Source organism: Lithobates pipiens, unplaced genomic scaffold (assembly GCF_037356315.1).
Source record: "Lithobates pipiens isolate NorthernLeopardFrog02 unplaced genomic scaffold, aLitPip1_a1.2 Scaffold_30, whole genome shotgun sequence".
NCBI lineage: Eukaryota > Metazoa > Chordata > Amphibia > Anura > Ranidae > Lithobates > Lithobates pipiens.
In genome coordinates, this window is record NW_027507791.1 from 108,208,586 (window position 1) to 108,228,969 (window position 20,384).

The 20,384-nt window shown below is 42.9% G+C and overlaps 1 protein-coding gene across 8 annotated transcripts in view; it reads right to left on the minus strand.

Annotated features, from left to right (window-relative positions):
• Nucleotides 1–12,405, minus strand: part of RYR3 (ryanodine receptor 3) — a 1,008,486-nt gene extending 996,081 nt beyond the window's left edge. For all 8 annotated transcript variants that reach the window (XM_077464742.1, XM_077464741.1, XM_077464740.1 and 5 more), the window contains exon 1: nucleotides 12,268–12,405. In XM_077464742.1, the coding sequence (XP_077320868.1) occupies nucleotides 12,268–12,315 (48 nt within the window). In that variant the 5' untranslated portion in view covers nucleotides 12,316–12,405. The remainder of the gene's footprint in view (nucleotides 1–12,267) is intronic.
• Between the last annotated feature and the right edge of the window lie 7,979 nt (nucleotides 12,406–20,384).

Sequence of the window (20,384 nt, forward strand, 5' to 3'; positions counted from 1 at the left end):
TGACAGCAGTATTAACCATGTCATGTTAGTACAGCGATCTCCTCTGCTGTGCTATTGTGTTCCAGTTTCTATTGAACCGACCAATGCCGCCCAACATTCGGCCTGTGTGCACGGGGCTTTACACAGTACAATAATTCCACAACTAAAATAGTATGCACCTCTCCAAAGACTGCACACAGCACATTGCTCTGATTTTAGAGGCAGTTTCACACTTCCTTGCTGCAATTTTGCTAAAGTGCAGCTAACCCGCCATTCCTATGGTTTTGGTACAGTTTCAGAAAGTTCACCAAAACACCTGAATGCTGCATCTTTACTGTGCCTCCTAAAACTGCACCAAAACTGCAGGACCTCATAGAAATCTATGGGAAACTGCAGTTAACGTGCACAAAAACTGTGCTGTACAGATTTGATTGTTCTACATTTCTTATTTATATAACATGTCTCTGCTCTTGCCTTTTAAAACTGGTGGCAAGTATTTTCAGGGACCTGCTTTAATAAAAGGTCCAGGGGTGCTGACAAGGTCAGCTGATACACAAAACGAAATTGAAGATCACAGAAATAGCACAGACAAAATAAAGAATGTATTCATTAAAAGTTCTAATAGACCTCTACACATGCACAATTCTAGCCTACAAAAGGTTACCTCCCAATGTACACATGTCAGATGTAATGTTACTCCAATAAAACACAGAGGACTGAAAGTATTTTAAAACCCCCCACATTATTCAGAAATATCTGTATATTTTGTGGTAATCAATTATTTCTTGTTACCAAGACAAATTTTTATCTATTGTAATTTCTGGCCTTCTTTGCAATACCATACTTAACCACTTGCTGCCCACCATATAGCAAAATGACGGGGGAAACGTGGTTTCAATATCCTGATTGGACGTCATATGACGTTGCCAGGATATCAAGCCACTGCGCACCTCAGGGGAGCACATTGCGCCGATCGTTGTTGCGGTGTGTCAGTCTAACACACCAATTTAGGTAAAGAGTCTTACGGAGACTCTTTACCACGTGATCAGCCGTGTCCAATCATGGCTGACCACAATGTAAACAGTAAGAGCTGTTGACCAGCTTTTCCCCACTCGTGTCTGTCAGACGCCAGTAGAGGAGAGCGGATCAGCTGCTCCTCTGACAGGGAGGTCTGTGCTGATTATCAGTGCAGCCCCCCCGAGGATGCCTACACTGAACCACCAGGACCGCCAGGGATGTCACCACCAGGTATGCCACCATAGACCATAAGGGATGCCAATGAGTGCCCACAATGCCTGCCAATCAGTGCCCACAATGGATGCCAGTGACCACAATGGGCATCACTGATTGGCAGTCATTGTTTGGCACTGATTGGCATCCATCGGTACCATCAATTAGTGTACATCAGTGCTGCCTATCAGTGCCCACCCATGCCCACCTTGCCACCTATCAGTGCCCATCTGTGCTGCCTTACAATGCCCATCTGTGCTACCTATCAGTGCCCATCCATGCCGCCTATCAGTGCCCATCCGTGCCACCTATGTGTACCCATCAGTGCTGCATATAAGTGCCACCTATCAGTGCCCATCAGTGCCGCCTATCAGTGCCTCATCAGTGGCGCATGTTAGTGCCCATCATCAGTGCCAGCTCATCAGTGCCGCCTTATCAGTGCCCATCAGTGCTGCCCCATCAGTGCCCATCAGTGAAGGAGAAAACATACTTATTTACAACAGAAAAAAAAAAATCAAAATGTTTGGCCTTTTTTTTATTTGTTTAGCAGAAAATAAAAATCCCAGAGGTGATCAAATACCACCAAAAGACAGCTCTATTTGTGGGAACAAAATGATAAAAATTTAGTTTGGGTACAGTGTTGAATGACCGCACAATTTTGGGAAAACTGCTCCTCTGTATGCTGTTCTGAAGTACCAAAAACAATGCATGCTCTGAAGCAAGTACGAGATGGAAGCTATTGGCTACTGGCTATTAATCTTCCGTTTTCTAGTCCCATCGTACGTGTTGTACGTCACCGCGTTAAGGTCGGACTTTGGTGTGACCGTGTGTCATGCAAGACAGCTTGAGCGGAATTCCATCGGAACTCCGTCGGAAAAAAAACCTTAGTTTATTCCAACGGGAAAACCGGTTGTGTGTACAGGGCATTACACTTTACCTGCATCTTGTCACTGGGAGCATAGCTAATCTGCAGTCCATCACACTCTCCTAAACTGTGTGCCCATGCATATTCCACCAACAGAATAGTTAAGCAAAACATTTTTGGCAGTTTCCGTGGACTTTTTCTTGGTTCAAACATGCTCAGCTGTGATGCACAGAGGAAAAGGAGTGGATGCAATTAAAGCATAAGATATCTAAGATTTAGGTCTGTTTCACAGAATTGAATGCAGTTTTGATAAGGACAGACTCCTGTAACATGTCCAATGAGCATACAAACAGTGCATAGGGGACTTTTATTTAATTTGGAATAATGATGAGCCAATCAGTCCAGAGTTTAGTTTGTCCTCAATCAGAAAATGTAAATATTCCATATTGTACTAATGACATGGTGAATGGCTTTATAGGTACATTATGTGATCATGACATAATGCCCTGTTTTGGGTGTTAATAAATCCTTATTTGGGTAATACCTATGCCCAATGTGAAATGTATAAAAGGGGACTATTAGGGGTTCCAAAAGATCTGCAGCATACTTCATAATTTATAGTAGTAACATTTTATTAGTGTTTGTTGATCAATATGTAAATGACATAATGGACAGGGAACTAAAAATGCACATCATTCAACACTTCACGCACTCTGCAAAGGTAGACAGCCTGCAGATTTTTCATGCTCACTTCATTCATTATGTCACATTATAAGTATGGGTAGAACATAAGGGCGCACGATACATACAAACAGATGGAAGGCATGACAAATCTATGGCAATATTCCCCAAGGCAAAATGATTCTATTACCTTAACTGTTAGTTGCATAATGTACTGCAGTTATTATTCTAGTGAATAGTAGAAGCTTAAAATTTCCATCTAAAAAAAAAATAGACACTTTGGGATTGATTTACTATATGCAAAAGGCTGTTCACTTTGCAAGGCAATCTTCCTCAGAGCTAAGTGCATGTTCTAAAACACTTGACACAGAATGCCCAATCATGTACAAGGAAAATAAAAAACTGCATTTTTGCTTGCACGTGATTGGATAATGGAAGATCGCAAAGCTTCAGCTTATTCGCTAAGCATGGGTAAATTTCCCATGCAAAGTAAACAGTTTACTTATTTAGAAAATCAGCCCCTGTATGTTATAGAATACATGGGGGGGGGGGGGTTTCTGGGGGGCCTCTTTTGGCATTGTGTATTGAAAACCTAAAACTGAGCAGTGCAATATGTTTGCAAATGTCTGTTTTGTCCTGAGAACTGAAGAACACAACTGTCTATGGCCTGTATGAAGAATTCCACACAGTAGAGCAGATTACCACACATACATTATATTATTAATCTTGTTTTAACTGTTTACAGAAGCTGCTTAAAAAAAATTATACTGGTTACATTTCAAAACGAGGCTTATAGTAACAAACTCCTCAATATATATATATTTTTTAACAAGAAAAAACTCCTCAATATTTACATATATCCTTTTTTTTAGCTGCAGAAGCCAATAATAGGAATCTATAAAATGAAATAACATACTATGTATTTGAATCTACTACCCCTTTAAAGTGACTTGGTGCTGAGTCCAGTCTACAGACTCTATATCACCAATTCTAAAAAAGGGTTTAATACGACAATCAAGTACACTCATAACAAGACCAAATTACCTTTAATTTAAAGGCAAGACATCCTACTTGTGATTTTTTTTTCACACAGCCATGTTATGAAAAACTGCATAAAGTACAAAAACAGCAAATTCTCCTGCGCTCTGGTTTCTTGGTCTTTGAAATGTGATATATACAGTTTGAAATGGTGTAGTCACTAGGTCTTGCAGCCCTCCTTTAGAACATTGGGTGTTCAAATACTAGAGAGAAAAAATACAAAAGAGGGGAAGGCGCACTGACCTAGCGCATTACCAAAATACAGCTTTATTTAAAATTAAATCAAATAGCAAAATGGCTACTCACAAACGAGTATTGATCAAAGGCAAAATCAATACAAACAGATCCATCGCACCAAACGTTTGACGAATCCAGACCAGATGTCCGAGGAATTGGTAAATACCTCTACGGAAATGGCTAACGCGTTTCGGGAGTGACCCCCTTTCTTCAGAGCCAAAAAGGGCAAATGAAAAACTGCATACCATACCAATGTACCAAGAGAGAAAGAAATCTAGAGCACTAATCTTTCATACCAATAAGTGTATTGTGTTTGATAAACAGCACCACAGCAGAAGGGATGGGGAAACAAAGCACATTAATACATATGGTTCTTATAGATGTATATATACCCTTACTAAAGTGCTAAAGTAAAAAAATAATGTTTGTAAACTTGTGTCCTGAATATAATAATAAAAATTAATGAAAATATAGCAAAAAGTATATTTGAATATATAAATTGAAAAGTTATTCCCTTATACCTTCTTCTCAAATTCTAAAGTAAAAGGATTTGAGGATTCATCTATTTAAGTGTAGCGCATTCTTTGGCTAATTATACAGTTTCTTTCTGATAAATATTTGTGTGGTGTGACCATAGGTCTTCTGAGACCGAAATATATAGCACAGTAACAGTAGTAATGGCTGGCTAGAAGGTTATAGGCATTGCAAGTATATAATGTAAAACCAAACCATTTTATTATTTATTGCAGGAGATAACTAACATTGAGAACACAACAGTAGGCCACATACTGTTTAATTTCTGTTGTTGTATTCATGTCTAGTCCTTTGCATTTTTGCCAATTGTGTATTTTTGAATAACAAAGCTGCACATTTTGTTTTATTGTTTTATAAGGTAATAACAGAAAGTAGCAATATAACTTTTTGTTGGGGTCTTTTTTTATAGATTGCATGACCTGTTTGTTTTATAGCTACCTACTTACTAATGTGTCTTACATAAACAGTGCAGCTAAGTGAGAGATTTTATATTTTATTTGTTTCAGACTCTTAAAGAACTATTTAAAATATTTAAAATAATAAATTTGTATTAAATGGGTATTTCATATTGAATGAAAATCTGGTGCACCCTAAGATATAAGGATAACTATATTGGTTTTTCTAGTTTCAAAAAAAATCAAGAAAATGGAAGGTAGCCTGATGTATACGTATATCATAAGATTGGCCTTACGTGGGGAAACACTCATAAATGAAAACCAGCAAGGGCACGTTGAACCCACGCACCATACCCACCGTGGCCTAAAACATACCTTTTATTAGACAACTATGTAAAACACATAACATGGGGAGTATAACAAAGTCACAAGGAACTGCCAGGTGTGTGACCTTGCTTATAAAGCAATGTAGGACTACTACAGATGCTTTGTATAGTAATTCTAGAGGATATGTACAATTACCTCCATCTTAAGGGAGCTAAACAAGACTCATCTGTAACCAGAAAACATGTTTTTTGCTGTTGTTGAGAGTTCCTATTATCTTGATGAAGATGTGTACAGCGTAGGGTCAGTGTCATGACCAAATCCCACTACCTACAGGGGATGTGTCAATGTGGTCAATGTGGCTACTGAGAAGCTTGACTGCCTCCTAAAGTCAATCATGCCACAGTTCCCATACCAGCCTGATATAAATATCCTCCTAGTAATCCACTATCTCTGCCAGTACTTAAAGATTTCCCTTAATTCTCCTGCAACATAGTCCACATTGCCCCAATAAAAAAGTGCTCATTAATGGGGAAAAAAATGAAATAAAAAATTAAAAAGCAAAAAAATCCCTTGCCCCAACATATTTCGCCTCGTGGCAAAGCTTCATTGGCCGTGCAGCGTGTGTGTGTGAACTATTATATGTATTCAATTAATATATAATATTGAAAGAAAAGCTTGAGCAACCTAATAAATACTGATAACTATATTGTTTTTTTAGAAAGGCCAAGAGACACTCCATGTCCAGAACATCAGCTAAATCAGGGATATGCAATTAGTGGACCTCCAACTGTTGCAGAACTACAAGTCCCATGAGGCATAGCAAGACTGACAGCCACAAGCATGACACCCAGAGGCAGAGGCATGATGGGACTTGTAATTTTGCAAGAGCTGGAGGTCCCCTAATTGCATATCCCTGAGCTAAATGATTAGGAGGTTTAGATCTGGAGACTTACGGAACTGAACAGTGTCCATTACCAGTAAAATAATAACCCAATTTGAATTCTTTGAAGTATCAAAAATTTGGTCTATTAGGACTATACACTGGAATAGACAGAGGCGGCTTTCTATTTAGGCAAAGTAGGTGGTGGTCTAAAGCCTCACACACACAGGGGCCTCACACCTGTGAGTATGAGGCCTTAGGGTACTTTGCCAAATGTGTGTGTGAGCCCCTATACACACGGTCTGAGATTTTGCCAACCAAGTCCGTCGGATTTTGCCCGTCGGATTTAGTCCGACGGATTGTGTCCGAAACTGTTGCAAACACACGGTCGGGCCAAGTTGGCGAAAAATCCGATCTTTCAGAACGTGATGACGTCATTTAGTTACGATGGGACTACATTCAGGCTAGTAGCCAATAGCTTTGATGTAGGAATTTGATCTGAGCATGCGTGGCACTTGGTCCGATCAAAATGCTATACACATGATCGGATTAGGTCCGACCGGCCCAGTTGGTCGGGAAATATTTCCAACATGTTGGAAAATTGGGTCGGACGGAGATTCGGACAGAATCAGTCCGATGCATACCACACAAAGTCGGATTATCTGACGACACGGTCCGATAAGACGCATTCCGACAGATTCTCCGACCGTGTGTACAGGGGCTGAGAGGGAATGTGCCTGGGCAGAGTCCCCAGGTTGGCGGGGTAAGCGGGAAAAGCCATGCAGGTTCCAGCTGGGCCGGCTATAACATCCCCTTCACACAGAGAACAGATCTCTACTGCCTCCTAGCCTTCCCCCGAAAGCCGGCACCAGAGCTGGAAGGAGGAGTGGGCGGAGGGGGTGCCGGATTGCGAGCTGCACTATGCTCATTATGTGCGGGAGAAATTACCTCAGCTGAGGTTATGTCTGTGCACACTGTGAGCCTCCTCTCTGTAGCTGCAGCCATACCAGTGTGTATCCATACAGGAGAAGGATGATTCTCCTAGGTTTGCCTGGATGGATCAGGGCTTGCACAGTCACAGTGTTGAACAGGCATTTGGATCAAAAGTTTTTTTCTCTCTCAGCTGTGCTGGATGCTCCCTCTGTGTCTCTGACTGGGCAGCAGTGGTAATGAAAACAGTCCCCGGCCGCTGCAGTGGCATCTGTATCTCCAAGGCTGATGGTTCACACACAGGCATGCCAGCAGAGGATGTCATGCACTTCATCAGGGCATAAAGGAGCACGCATTCTCCGAACGCGAGCGCTCAAGCCATGCCCACCATCTCCTCCAGCGTCTGACGAACTCCTACTGACGTGCCTTGGAGCTACGGACGCCACTGCAGCGGCCCGGGCACTGTTTTAATATCTCTGCTGCCCAGCCAGAGACAAAGAGGGAGCTTCCAACACAGCTGAGAGAGAAAAAAAAACGTTTGACCCAAATGCCTGTTCAACACTGCTAGAATGTGAGTGTGTTTTTAAAAGCATATTAAAGTGGTTGTATAGTCAAAATTTTAACTTTTACCTACAGGTAAGCCTATAATAAGGCTTACCTGTAGGTAAAAAAAATCTCCTAAACCTGTAAGGTTTACGCACAGGGAATTCTCGGCTGAAAGCCCGGCAGACGACGGACCTTGCCGGAAAGAAATCTCCCGTGTGCATGCGCGGATTTGACGGCTTCGTGGCTCCAGCCACTCATAGTGCTGGAGCAGTGATACCCGGAAGACACGCCAAGGCAACATGTCAGCTACATCGGCGTGGACCAGGTGAGATACAAAAGCTTTGTTCTAAAGTGAGTATTTCATAATGAGCTAGTATGCAGTGCATACTAGCCCATTATGCCTTTTGCCTTACAGGTGTAGGAAAAAATAAAAACGTGTCAGTTTACTACCGCTTTAAAGCTTTTTTTAACGTATTTATTATGCTTAGAGCGGCGCTGCTCTTTCTCCCTTCTCTTGTTATCATAGAGTTACTTCTGCTCTTCTGAACCGGCTGCCGCTCCTACCTTCAACCAGAAGCTTTAACATAGGTCTGGATCCAGAGAGGAAATGGACTAACTCCCCTCAAACTAAAACTGGACTTCCACCACCCCTATTTTATTTATCATTACTACTTATTACTCCTGCCAGCTCTCCATTCTAACCTCCTTATTGTGATTAGAATGATCAGCTTTTATTTATTCATCCCAAAAGGAAAAAAAGAAAAATAGTCTGCTGTAACTGATTATACAGTGTGAGCCAGAGTTTGACTTCAATTTGTTAGTTTATCTAAATCTGCTAATACATTTAACCCTACCCCCCCCCCCACCACCACCACCACCACCACCACCGACTGACAGTGCTGCTGTGAACTGTGCATCCTGTTCTCATTCCTCCAGAGTTGTCTCACTAATACCGGTGGTCTGTTACTGGCCACATCACCAGGTGAAAACAGAGGGGGGGGGGGTTTGAGCCAAAGAAAAGAAAACCGATGCAGCCACCACATCAGTGAGTAAAATGGTTTAAACAGCTGATATATTAGAGCATCTTTACTATCAGGTGCTGAAGTCATTATATTGTCTACTAAGCAATTAACAGATCTTTTATTTTCATACTGTATATACAGTATTTAAGCCTGTATGAAAGGGGTACACAGCCTGGCCCCCAACATGCAGAATTAAAAGAGAAGTAAAATATTATTATTTTTTTTGAGATTGATACTTTCCTAGGTGGATGCAGCATTGAATCGATGCTGCATGTGTCCCCCAGCGCCTCTGCACTGAGAACCGAGAAATGGAACACCGCTGATTACTCAGTTTTCAGAGCACTGTGAGCAGAGAGCTGCTGACTGTCAGTCACAGTTCTCTGTTCTTCTCCCTCCTCACTAGAGCAATGGGCTATGGAGGGGGCAGATCGACCATCCCAGGCTCTGAGAGGCTGAGCCGGGTCTCAGTACAGGCACCTGACTTTATTGTTGCAATGATGCCATGCCTGGACTGAAAACGGTGATGTCAGCACAGAGTGGACTACAAACTGATCTCTGTTGAAAATGGTTCACAGGAGTGCAAAACAAACTACACTCCAGTGATCCATAGGAGAAGTACAGCCAAACAAGCTTTGGCTGGACTTCTCCTTTTATTGTTTTCTATTGTTACATACCTAAGATGGAATAAAGTCTTTCTGAATCGACATCATTTGGTGTTGCCCTATTATGTATCTACATTTCTTAACTCCTTCTGGGATACCCAAGTAGGCTTAGCAGCAGCCTATCTGGGGGCACTGTACTCCTTGAACAATATACTTTATTTTGCAAGTCCCGTTTAATAAGAGCAATACTAGATCCAGCACCTCCAAATTAATCCTGAGTGCTCAGTGCTAACCTCTAAGAAACATTACTGTGTCCTGCAAGGTTAGCGGGAGAAATCACAGAGTGCATCAGACTGACACTCCAGGAAGTGTCTGCAGACCCGTGTGGCATCTTTCCAGGAAAGAAGTATGCATAGGTGTTGTGGCAGTTCTGTATTTGGATACTTGTGATGAGCATGTACTTTAAATTGGTACATGAGTATAGTTACCCATTTTCACTTTTCTAATAAATGGCGTCTGAAGGTAATGCACCAGGCCCGTGCACTCAATTTTTGTTCTTCTATACATAAACTAGCAAATTACATGTAAAGCAAATTATTTTATGTATAACCTCAAAATGTAGTCCATTCCACAAATTGAGTTATGGTAGATTAGTACGCTTGTAGTAGGTCTAGCTGTTTGGAAAAACTTCAGCCTACTTCCTATTGTACTTTATTGAGTGAGCAGGAATTAGCTGACATCCTCTTGCACCAGAATGCCTTTTGGGAGTTTTCAAGCAGCTTGCCTAGCATTCACTTAACAGTGGAAGTACATCTTGATTAAAAAGTGATCTCCTGAGAATCTGACTGTTCAGAAACAATCAGAATCCACAATTTTCCCATTTTACAGTGAACCTGCCATGAGAGAAATACGAGGGCCGCCAATGCAGACTTTATTATTATTATTATTATTACAGGTATACCCCACTTTTAAGTACACAATGGGGTTTATGTACTAAAGCTGGAAAGTGCAAAATCAGGCTCACTTCTGCATAAAAACCAACGAGCTTCTAACCCCAGCTTGTTCAATTAAGCTTTGGTAATAAAACCTGGAAACATTGGTTCGTTGGATTCTATGCAGACGTGAGCCTGATTGTGCACTTTCCAGCTTTAGTAAATAAACCCCATTGTGTACTTCAAAGTGGGGTATGCCTGTATAAGCCTAGCAGTATAAAAAATGAATCAGAAAAGGCAGTAATACATTTTTTTTTTTTTACCTCTATTGTGAGTTGTTTTCTGTTCAACTATTGTTGCCCTCATTAAAGTAAGAAAGCCAATTTTTCAGAAAAAATTGATAGAATAGTAATGTAAATATTTATTGTCTTAAGAAGGTCTTTCACATTTGTTACATATTTTATTTGTTACACTGGTCTGTCTGTTGGTTTTGATGTCCAGGAGGTAAATAAAAATAAACTTGAGCATGTTGTCCAATGCAAGGAGTATTTTTTCAGAGCTTATTACTTTAAATAAATAAATAAATAAAAAGACAAAAGAAAATACTAGATGCAAAAGCCGTATTACAACCTATATACATATCAAAAGATGTTACTGCAGTATGTAACTACCCATACATACCAGCCTGTCCTATGCTTGTCAAGCCTGCCCTCTCCCTTTTGCTTAAGCATGATAGGCTTCTCCGGTATCCTATTGAAATGGTTCATTATGGCTCATATATTACAAGAAAATGCTGGCCAAAAGACTAAAACATGAGAAAGAATTTGCAAGCATTAAGTATGAATATCCTGCTGTATCATATTTAAATCCCTAAGCTTGGAGATCATGTAAGAAAGGATCTGTGGCTTGGAGATGTACACCGCTGAGTGTGATAGATAACACACAGTATATCTGTGGTAACAACAGCCATGTGTGTGCATGTTAAACAGGAAACGCTATGAAATATCAAGGAATTCCACTGGCATTATACACGCTTCATCATGGGAAAAATGAAGCCGCACAGCTAAAATCAAAAATATAGATAGATAGATTTAATAACTCTCCATTCTGGAAGTGAAAGACCTAATTGTGAACACTTCCAAAGAGCGAATTGCTGCTTCATGTAGGGGTTAAGGACATCATCTATAACAATGCAGTGCTGTGACATGATGTGTGTGCTTTGTGAGGAAGGGAAAGCTCTCTGCAGAGGCGCACATACATCTTTGTGCAGAATCAGTCCCTTCTGCTGGAGCTACACAGAAATAGGCATTTAAGCTATGCCATGGCTCATTAAAAAACAAAAAAAAATAAAAAAATCTGGCAGCCATGACCAATTATCTTGACTGATAATTACAAATGTAACTGCTCACACCAAATGTCTAATTCACAGTCCTTTCTAAAGCAATGCAAAAAAAAAAAAAAAAAAGATTCCTTAGAGTCTTGAGGAAAGGTCATGTGCCTTGTGTGGTGTGGATATTAGATATTATTAGACAGGGTTCCCTCATCTGCAGCCAAACTATCTGACACTGGTAGGAGTACAGCACCTGCTACATGAAACTGCATGCTGTGCTCTCCTACAGACACCAACCAGGGAAAGAATCATTCAGCACTTAGGAAGAAGAGATAAAACAAAAGGCCCAGGCTTATCATTTGTCTGCAGTGATTGACTCTTTACCACATAAAGTTTACAGGTAACCACATAAGATTATCACTCAGCTATCCAGAACAGAGCAAGGTAAAGCTTGAGTGATAATGACATTACATGATGTATTGATGGCTCTCTGGGGACTGAAGAGCTATGAGAACCAATTCAGATTTACTCTATATATTAGGCAAGTTTAATAGATGGAAAAAGAGCATTGCCAACATTATTCCTCCTTTCTGTATATTGCATTGCTGCACGACATGCAGAAAAGAGAATACAGTAGACAATGGTGCTTGCAGTCACCAATGGAAAGACAACATGAAGCATATACATCCTAGAGATGCTGGTCCAAAACAACGTGACTTGAAATGAAAGCAGTACTTACAGTGCGGAGAAATTGTATCTCATCCTCCACTTCGCCCCCTTCAGCCATGGCTCTTGAGGAGTCAGCTCTGCTAAGACTCTGCTTGCCTCCACTGGCAGCTCAGCGTGCTGGGCGACTCATCTCCTAGCAATATTAGCATACAGCTAATCCACAGCCATATAGGGAGCCGAGCTACCGTGTACTAACTCTACTGCACTGCAGACTGTCAACCCCCTCACTGCCAGCAGCACAATCACACCACACTCCCAGACATCACACTCACATACCATATATGATTATAGTGTTAAACATATACAATGATCCACGATGCAGTATATATATATATATATATATATATATATATATATATATATATATATATATATATATATATATATATATATATATATATATATATAATTAATTTTTATTATTATTATTTATATATATATATATATATATATATATATATATATATATATAATGTTTAACTATATTTATTATTATTATTATTTCTTTATAAAGAAAGATAGATATAGATATATATCTAAATCTATCTATCTATCTACATATACACACACACACACACACACACACACACACACACACACACACACACAGAGTTTAGTATCTTGTAGAATGTTCCACATAGGGAGATGTTTATGCATGAGAAAACCCATACCTTTATTCATTTTTATATTAAAGGGCATTTTTTTTTTCTATATATATATATTTTTTTTTTTTTTACTGCATCAACACAAGCTATTGACTGCTATCAACAAAAGGGTGGATGTGTCTGAATGTTACACAGATAGATCCTAAAGATTAAACGTATTCATTACAATGCACTAAGCCCACTTATATCTAAGCACGCTTTGGAAAAGGCTCCAGTAATGTGAACAAAATGTTTGCAAGTTGCAAGCATGCACTAGCGTCTGGCACATCCTGGCTGTGAAATCATTACGTTCCCCTCTGCAGATCTGTGATGCACTGCGATATGCTGTAATATTATTATGACTGCCTTTCAATTGGGTAAGCTCTTGGAACACAATCAATACTCTGGGTGCGAGTCATATCTGAATGCAATATTCTGGCCAGGTTAGCTCCTTCCTAATGAGATTCATGTCAGCCTTCTACCTACTACAGAGCACATTCTCAGAAAGAGACTGCTGAGCATAGGACAAAAATCAATCATTTGAGTACCAATAGATAAAATCCCTGCAGTTGCAGATTTCTGTAACTGTACACTGCCTGGGCTTTCTGCTTAAATTATTTACATTCATAGCAAAGCAACCTAAGCTGCTATCAAAGCATACAGTGTAACATGTGACAAAACAAAAGAACTAAATACAACACATGTATCATTTGGAACTACTATTTGCTGCAGGTTTTAGTTGTGTATTTAACTAATTCTTAATTTCTGTATTAATTAGCAAATGATGACTAATTATACCCCAAATGTAAATGAAAAATGGATCACTAAGCACTGCATGTAACCAATCAAATTAGTAATGGTGGAATTAATATTGTTATTCTTTGATTTTGGAACATTTGATTTTGTACATAAAATATTAGCTTATTTGCATAAATGAAAATTAGACCTCCTTCAACACAAATAAATAGAGAAAACGTTTGCAGGTAGGTCAATAAGTGAATAAAAACTATTTTAACAAATAGCAAAACTAAGTAGGTAAAAAAAACAAAAAAACGCATACCTTGCATGGATGTATGAGGAACCATAAATTGAATTTAAAACAAAATATAAAATTAAGACAGTATACATGGATTTATGAACACGAAATAGTGTAATAGGGTCGATATCCTTGGAGGTGTTTGTAAAATGGAACATGATTTGGTATTGCTGGAAGATTGGTCAAAGCAATGGAGACTGCAGTTCATTGTTTCTAAAAGCAAAACAATGCACCTATGGAATAATAATCCCCTGAGAGATTACAACATTGGGAGTACAGTGTTGGCCAGCATTACAGCAGAAAAACATTTGGGGGCACTTATTTCAGATGCTTGCAAAATTAGCAAACAGTGTGACCAGACAACGGGCCATCACGCCGCTATCCTGCTCGATCGGAAACATGACAAAAATAAATAAGTAGAACCGGAAACCTCCATGATGACTTGAGCCAATATGGCGCCTTGCCACAGCACTTGTCAAAGGAGATATATAAGGAGGCAGCCCAGAGACTTCTCTTCGGGGGAAAAGCCTCAAAAGACTGGCAGCCTTCGTCATCTGTCCTGGAAGAAGCCACAGGGGGCCAAAATGAGGCGGATGATACGGTCCCGCTGGAGTATGCCGGCGGATTGTCCCCAGACTGGAAGACAGGGAGTACACCTAGAGACCTATTCACAGGGCCCCAACCTGCCTCCCCGCCATCTGGCAATACAGAACTCACTCTGAGAGACATCTTCTCTGCGGTAACAGCCTGAAATATGTCTATCTCCACTTTAGCAAAGGAAGTAAAAGGGGTTAAGGTGGAAATATCATTTGTGAGCCAAGACATGCAGAAAATAAGGGAATGCATGGCCGCCATTGAGGGCAGGATAAGTGCAGTTGAGGATAACTTAGCCCCCTTGCAAAGGGATCTAAAATATAACTGCCACCTCACAGATCAGCATGCGGCCCGTTTGGATGACTTAGAAAACCGAGACACAATAATGTGTGCGCCCTGGGCATTCCGGAAAGGGCAGAGGGTAAAAACCCTGTTGCTTTTATTGAAAACTGGCTGATTTCTACTCCCACTCTTTGCAGTTGAACAGGCGCACTGGTTCCCATCTTGCCCACTACCACCGAGTAACCATCCACATGCCTTCCTATTTAAACTGCTCAACTACAAGGACAGAGATGCTATCTTGTCTAAAGCCAAAACCATGAGGCCGCGTACACACGCGGGGACTGTCTGCCGAAACTAAGTTCGTCAAACAGTCCGCTCAAACTTTTGAATGAACGAACACGTCCACACACGGCACTTTTTGAGCGGACAAATACGGCAAACTAAGTTCGTCGTACTAAGTCCGCGCAACTTTTGAAATGAACGGACTCGCCCACACACGAGGCAACAGTCCGCTCATTTCGAGCGCGTGTCAAGGTGGGCGGGGCCCGCGACGGAGACGTCGCGGGCTCCGCCGCCTGGAATGGACTTAAAGGGGAACCCCAACGCCGAAAAAAAATCGGCGTGGGGGTCCCCCCAAAGTCCACAACAGACCCTTGTCCGAGCACGCTACCCGGCCGGCCAGGAAAGGGGGGCGAGCGAGCGCGCCCCCCCTTCTGAGCCGTACCAGGCCGCGTGCCCTCAACATGGGGGGTGCCTTGGGGAAGGGGGGGCCGCGCGGCCCCCCCACCCCAAAGCACCTTGTCCCCATGTTGATGAGGACAAGGGCCTCTTCCCGACAACCCTGGCCGTTGGTTGTCGGGGTCTGCGGGCGGGGGGCTTATCGGAATCCAGGAGCCCCCTTTAATAAGGGGGCCCCCGGATACCGGCCCCCCACCCTATGTGAATGAGTATGGGGTACAATGTACCCCTACCCATTCACCTGTAAAATAAAAGTACCCAAAAAAAAACACAACACACGAGATAAAATATTTTATTGCACAGCTCTGGGGGTCTTCCGTCTTCGGGGGTCTTCTCGCCGGACTCCTCCGCTATCTTCTTGTAGCTCTTTTGCTAGCGGAGGAGTCCGGCTTTCTTCCTCCCCGCCGCCGGCCTCTTCTCCCGACTTCGGGGGTCTTGTCCCCCTCTTCGGTTCTTCTGCCGGGCCACCGCGCCTTCTTATAGCTCTTTTACAGGCGGTGGCCCGGTCTTCTGTCGCCGCTGTCGTCGCCGCCGCCTTCCGTTCTTCTTCATCTTCTTCTTCTTCTTCTTCTCCAGGAGATGTTGACACGTCGCTCTCTCCGGCCGGAATGGCAGAGAGAATGGCCACTTATATAGTGACAATGGGGCGGTGTCACATGGTATATGTCACATGGGTTGGTCACATGGTGACCCCGCCCCCTTACGATGTCATAGTCCCCATGTGACATCAACCCATGTGACCAACCCATGTGACATATACCATGTGACACTGGCCCATTGTCACTATATAAGTGGCCGCGCAGCGCGGCTCTGCCATTCCGGCCGGAGAGAGCGACGTGTCAACATCTCCTGGAGAAGAAGAAGAAGAAGATGAAGAAGAAGAAGAAGAAAAACGGAAGGCGGCGGCGACGACAGCGGCGACAGAAGACCGGGCCACCGCCTGTAAAAGAGCTATAAGAAGGCGCGGTGGCCCGGCAGAAGAACCGAAGAGGGGGACAAGACCCCCGAAGTCGGGAGAAGAGGCCGGCGGCGGGGAGGAAGAAAGCCGGACTCCTCCGCTAGCAAAAGAGCTACAAGAAGATAGCGGAGGAGTCCGGCGAGAAGACCCCCGAAGACGGAAGACCCCCGGAGCTGTGCAATAAAATATTTTATCTCGTGTGTTGTGTTTTTTTTTGGGTACTTTTATTTTACAGGTGAATGGGTAGGGGTACATTGTACCCCATACTCATTCACATAGGGTGGGGGGCCGGTATCCGGGGGCCCCCTTATTAAAGGGGGCTCCTGGATTCCGATAAGCCCCCCGCCCGCAGACCCCGACAACCAACAGCCAGGGTTGTCGGGAAGAGGCCCTTGTCCTCATCAACATGGGGACAAGGTGCTTTGGGGTGGGGGGGCCGCGCGGCCCCCCCTTCCCCAAGGCACCCCCCATGTTGAGGGCACGCGGCCTGGTACGGCTCAGAAGGGGGGGCGCGCTCGCTCGCCCCCCTTTCCTGGCCGGCCGGGTAGCGTGCTCGGACAACGGTCTGTTGTGGACTTTGGGGGGACCCCCACGCCGATTTTTTTCGGCGTTGGGTTCCCCTTTAAGTCCATTCCAGGCGGCGGAGCCCGCGACGTCTCCGTCGCGGGCCCCGCCTACCTGGAGACGCGCTCGAAATGAACAGACTTTTCTCCGGGCGGGAACAGTCCGCTCATTTCGAAAGTACAGCGGACTGGCCCACACACGGGTGGACTGTCCGCTCAAACCAAGTTTCAGCGGACAGTTTTTCGGGATTTCCGAAAAACTTTGTTCGTCAAACTGTCCGCTGAAACTGTCCGCTGAAAGCCCACACACGAGCGGACTGTCCGCTGAAACACTGTTCAGCGGACAAAGTTGAGCGAACAGTCCCCGCGTGTGTATGCGGCCTGAGTGGTACTATGGCCATTGATAATTCCAAGATTTCCCTATTCCCAGATTTCTCTGCACAACTACAAAAGCAGCGTGCAAAATTCACCAATGTCAAGAAAAGATATGCTATGCTGTACCCGGTCCGATTTCAGGTAATAGCACTAGGGGAGACCCATTTCTTTGACCGCCTACTTCTGCAGCACAATGGCTAGATTGGGAAGACAGAGCACTTAAAGCAGCTAAGTCGAAACGGAGAACACTAGAACTGCCTAAATTGTGTGGTGTCCCACGCACGCCGCAGGCGTGAAACCCCTTTTTCAACTAACCATTGGGTTTAACAGGTGTTTCCATGCCCCCCCATAGTGGATGCATGGGGACAAACTACTATGCAGCGTACTTGGCTGGGAGCCAAGTTACTGTACTTTTGACAACCACGTGTAGACTTAAGATTTTTGGTTGCTGCATAACATGTTTTTGTTCCGCCCCACTAGTACGTCAACACCTGACGTCCATAAAAGTGAACTTTGCACGGATCACCACCTATGCCCCAGGTAATGTTGGTTTGCAGGATAATGTATGGTCTCTATGTATCACTGTCATATTCTCTATCACTATGGCCTTCCAAAAGGCAATTATGCTTTTGCTCATGATGGTAATGTTCACGTATGATGGTTAATTAAAAAATTCTATTATGGAATGTTCGAGGCTTAGGAACCCCAGTGAAGAGACTAACGGTCCTTAGATACCTTAAATCAATGGGGGCAGGTATTGTTTGCTTGCAGGAGACCCACTTCCCCCCAGATTTGCCCCCTAGCTTAAGTCACCGCATGGATGATGTGCAATTCCATTCTATGTATTCTGTATACTCCAGGGGGTTGAGCATATTAATAAGACAAGATATACGGTTCCATTGCTCTAAGAGAGTCATAGATCCGGTGGGAAGATATGTATTTCTGCTATGTAAAATCCACGGACCATCCTGTATATTAGCTGGTATACATGTAACGCCGCCGTATTCGTCTGAGGTCCTCAAGTGTGTGGCAAGATTTATGGCACAATATCCAGAGGTCCCACTTCTAGCGGTGGGAGACTATAACAATTATCTGAGCCATTTTAAGGATAAATTACCTGTTCCCACTAACATCAAACTGGAGGGTGAGGGGCGTACACCCTTTGCTAGAGTGCTTGGGGAGCTCAGACTGATGAATGTGTGGCATAGTGGGAAACCAGAATTTAAAAAGTACTCATGCTACTTGGCCTCACACGGGGGACTATCCAGGATAGATCTGGCACTAGGAAACGAAGCAATGATGCAGCTAGTTATAGGTTCAAGGTACGCTGATAGACATGTCTCTGACCATTCCTCATTTTGGGTATCCATCTTGCTGCCTGACAGGATTAAAAGACCAATTTGGAGGCTTAACCCATTCTGCCTTTCTCTGTTTCCAGAGACGGAGCCAATACGAGACATGTTAAAATATTTTTTGCAAGAAAATGTAAATACAGCCAAACTAGGAGTTGTGTGGAATATGGCACAAGCCTTTGTGAGAGGGCAATTTATAAAGTTAATAAACCACATTAAAACAGACACAAAGACATGGGAAACAACAGTGAGGGGGCTGGTTACAGAGACAGAAGACAAATACAACACTAATCCTACAGAGGATACAAAAAGGGCCTGGTTAGGAGCACAAAACATGTCTGGACAGCTAGCTTTGCAGTTGGCTGAGAATAAATGTTTTTTCCTACAACAATCACACTTTGAGGAGGGAGAGGCAACTGGGCACATTCTAGCGGTAATGGCACGTGCACAGAGGTCCTTGTCCCTCATCTCGGACATCTGTGATTCTCAAGGTGTTCTACGGTCCCAGACCCCAGAAATTGTACAGGTCTTTAAGGCCTTTTATGCAGATCTGTACACCTCCAAGGTAGAGCCTGCTGCCTTGGAAATTGATGAGTTCCTAGAGAAATGTGAACTTCCTGGCCTGTTAGCAGGGGATGTAGCTATGCTCAATACACCATTGACGGAAGAAGAACTGTCTTTAGCCTTATCACAATCACAAAACAACAAATCACAAGGTATGGATGGCATTCCATCTGAAGTTTACAAACGTTACTCAGACACACTACTTCCTATGCTATTGAAGGTATATAATGAGGCATTTAAGGAGGGGTCTTTACCGGAGTCCATGAACGAGGCAATTATTATTGTCCTGCTGAAGCCAGATAAAGATGAAAAATTGACTCATATAGGCCCATATCACTGCTGACAGCAGATATTAACCACTTCCCACCAGGCCAATGCACATATACGGCAGCGCGATCCCGATGTGCCCGTGTCACCCAGACACGGCGCATCTCAGATCGGCAGGAGGGCTCTGTGATTGGCCCTCCTGATCACATGACAGTCGTGTCCAATCACGGCCATCATGTGATGTAAACAAACAGCCGGTTGCTAGGCAATCGGCTCCTCCTCTCCTCACACAGAAGTCATCGCTGAGGAGAGGAGAGCAGATCGCTGCAGCCGGCTGATGATCAGTGAGTATGAGCTGTTTTTTACAGCTTTTTACTCACTGATCACCAGTCTAGTGTAAACACAAATCACCACACAGTGTAAACACACCACACAGTATAAACACAATGTCCCCACACATGTCCCCAAAACATACATGTCCCCAAATAATAAATACACATGTCCCTAATAATAAAAACATGTCCCCCACATATGTCCCACTAAAATCACATGTCCCAATGATTATCTGCACACATATGTACTTGATCACCTGCACACATATGTACATGATCATTTGTGTACATATGTCCGTGATCACACAAACCAATTATTATACACTTAATGGAATTTTTTTTACCAAAAGCATGTAGCAGAATACATGTTGGCTTAAATTTATGACAAAATTTGATTTTATTGGATTTCTTTTAAAATAGAA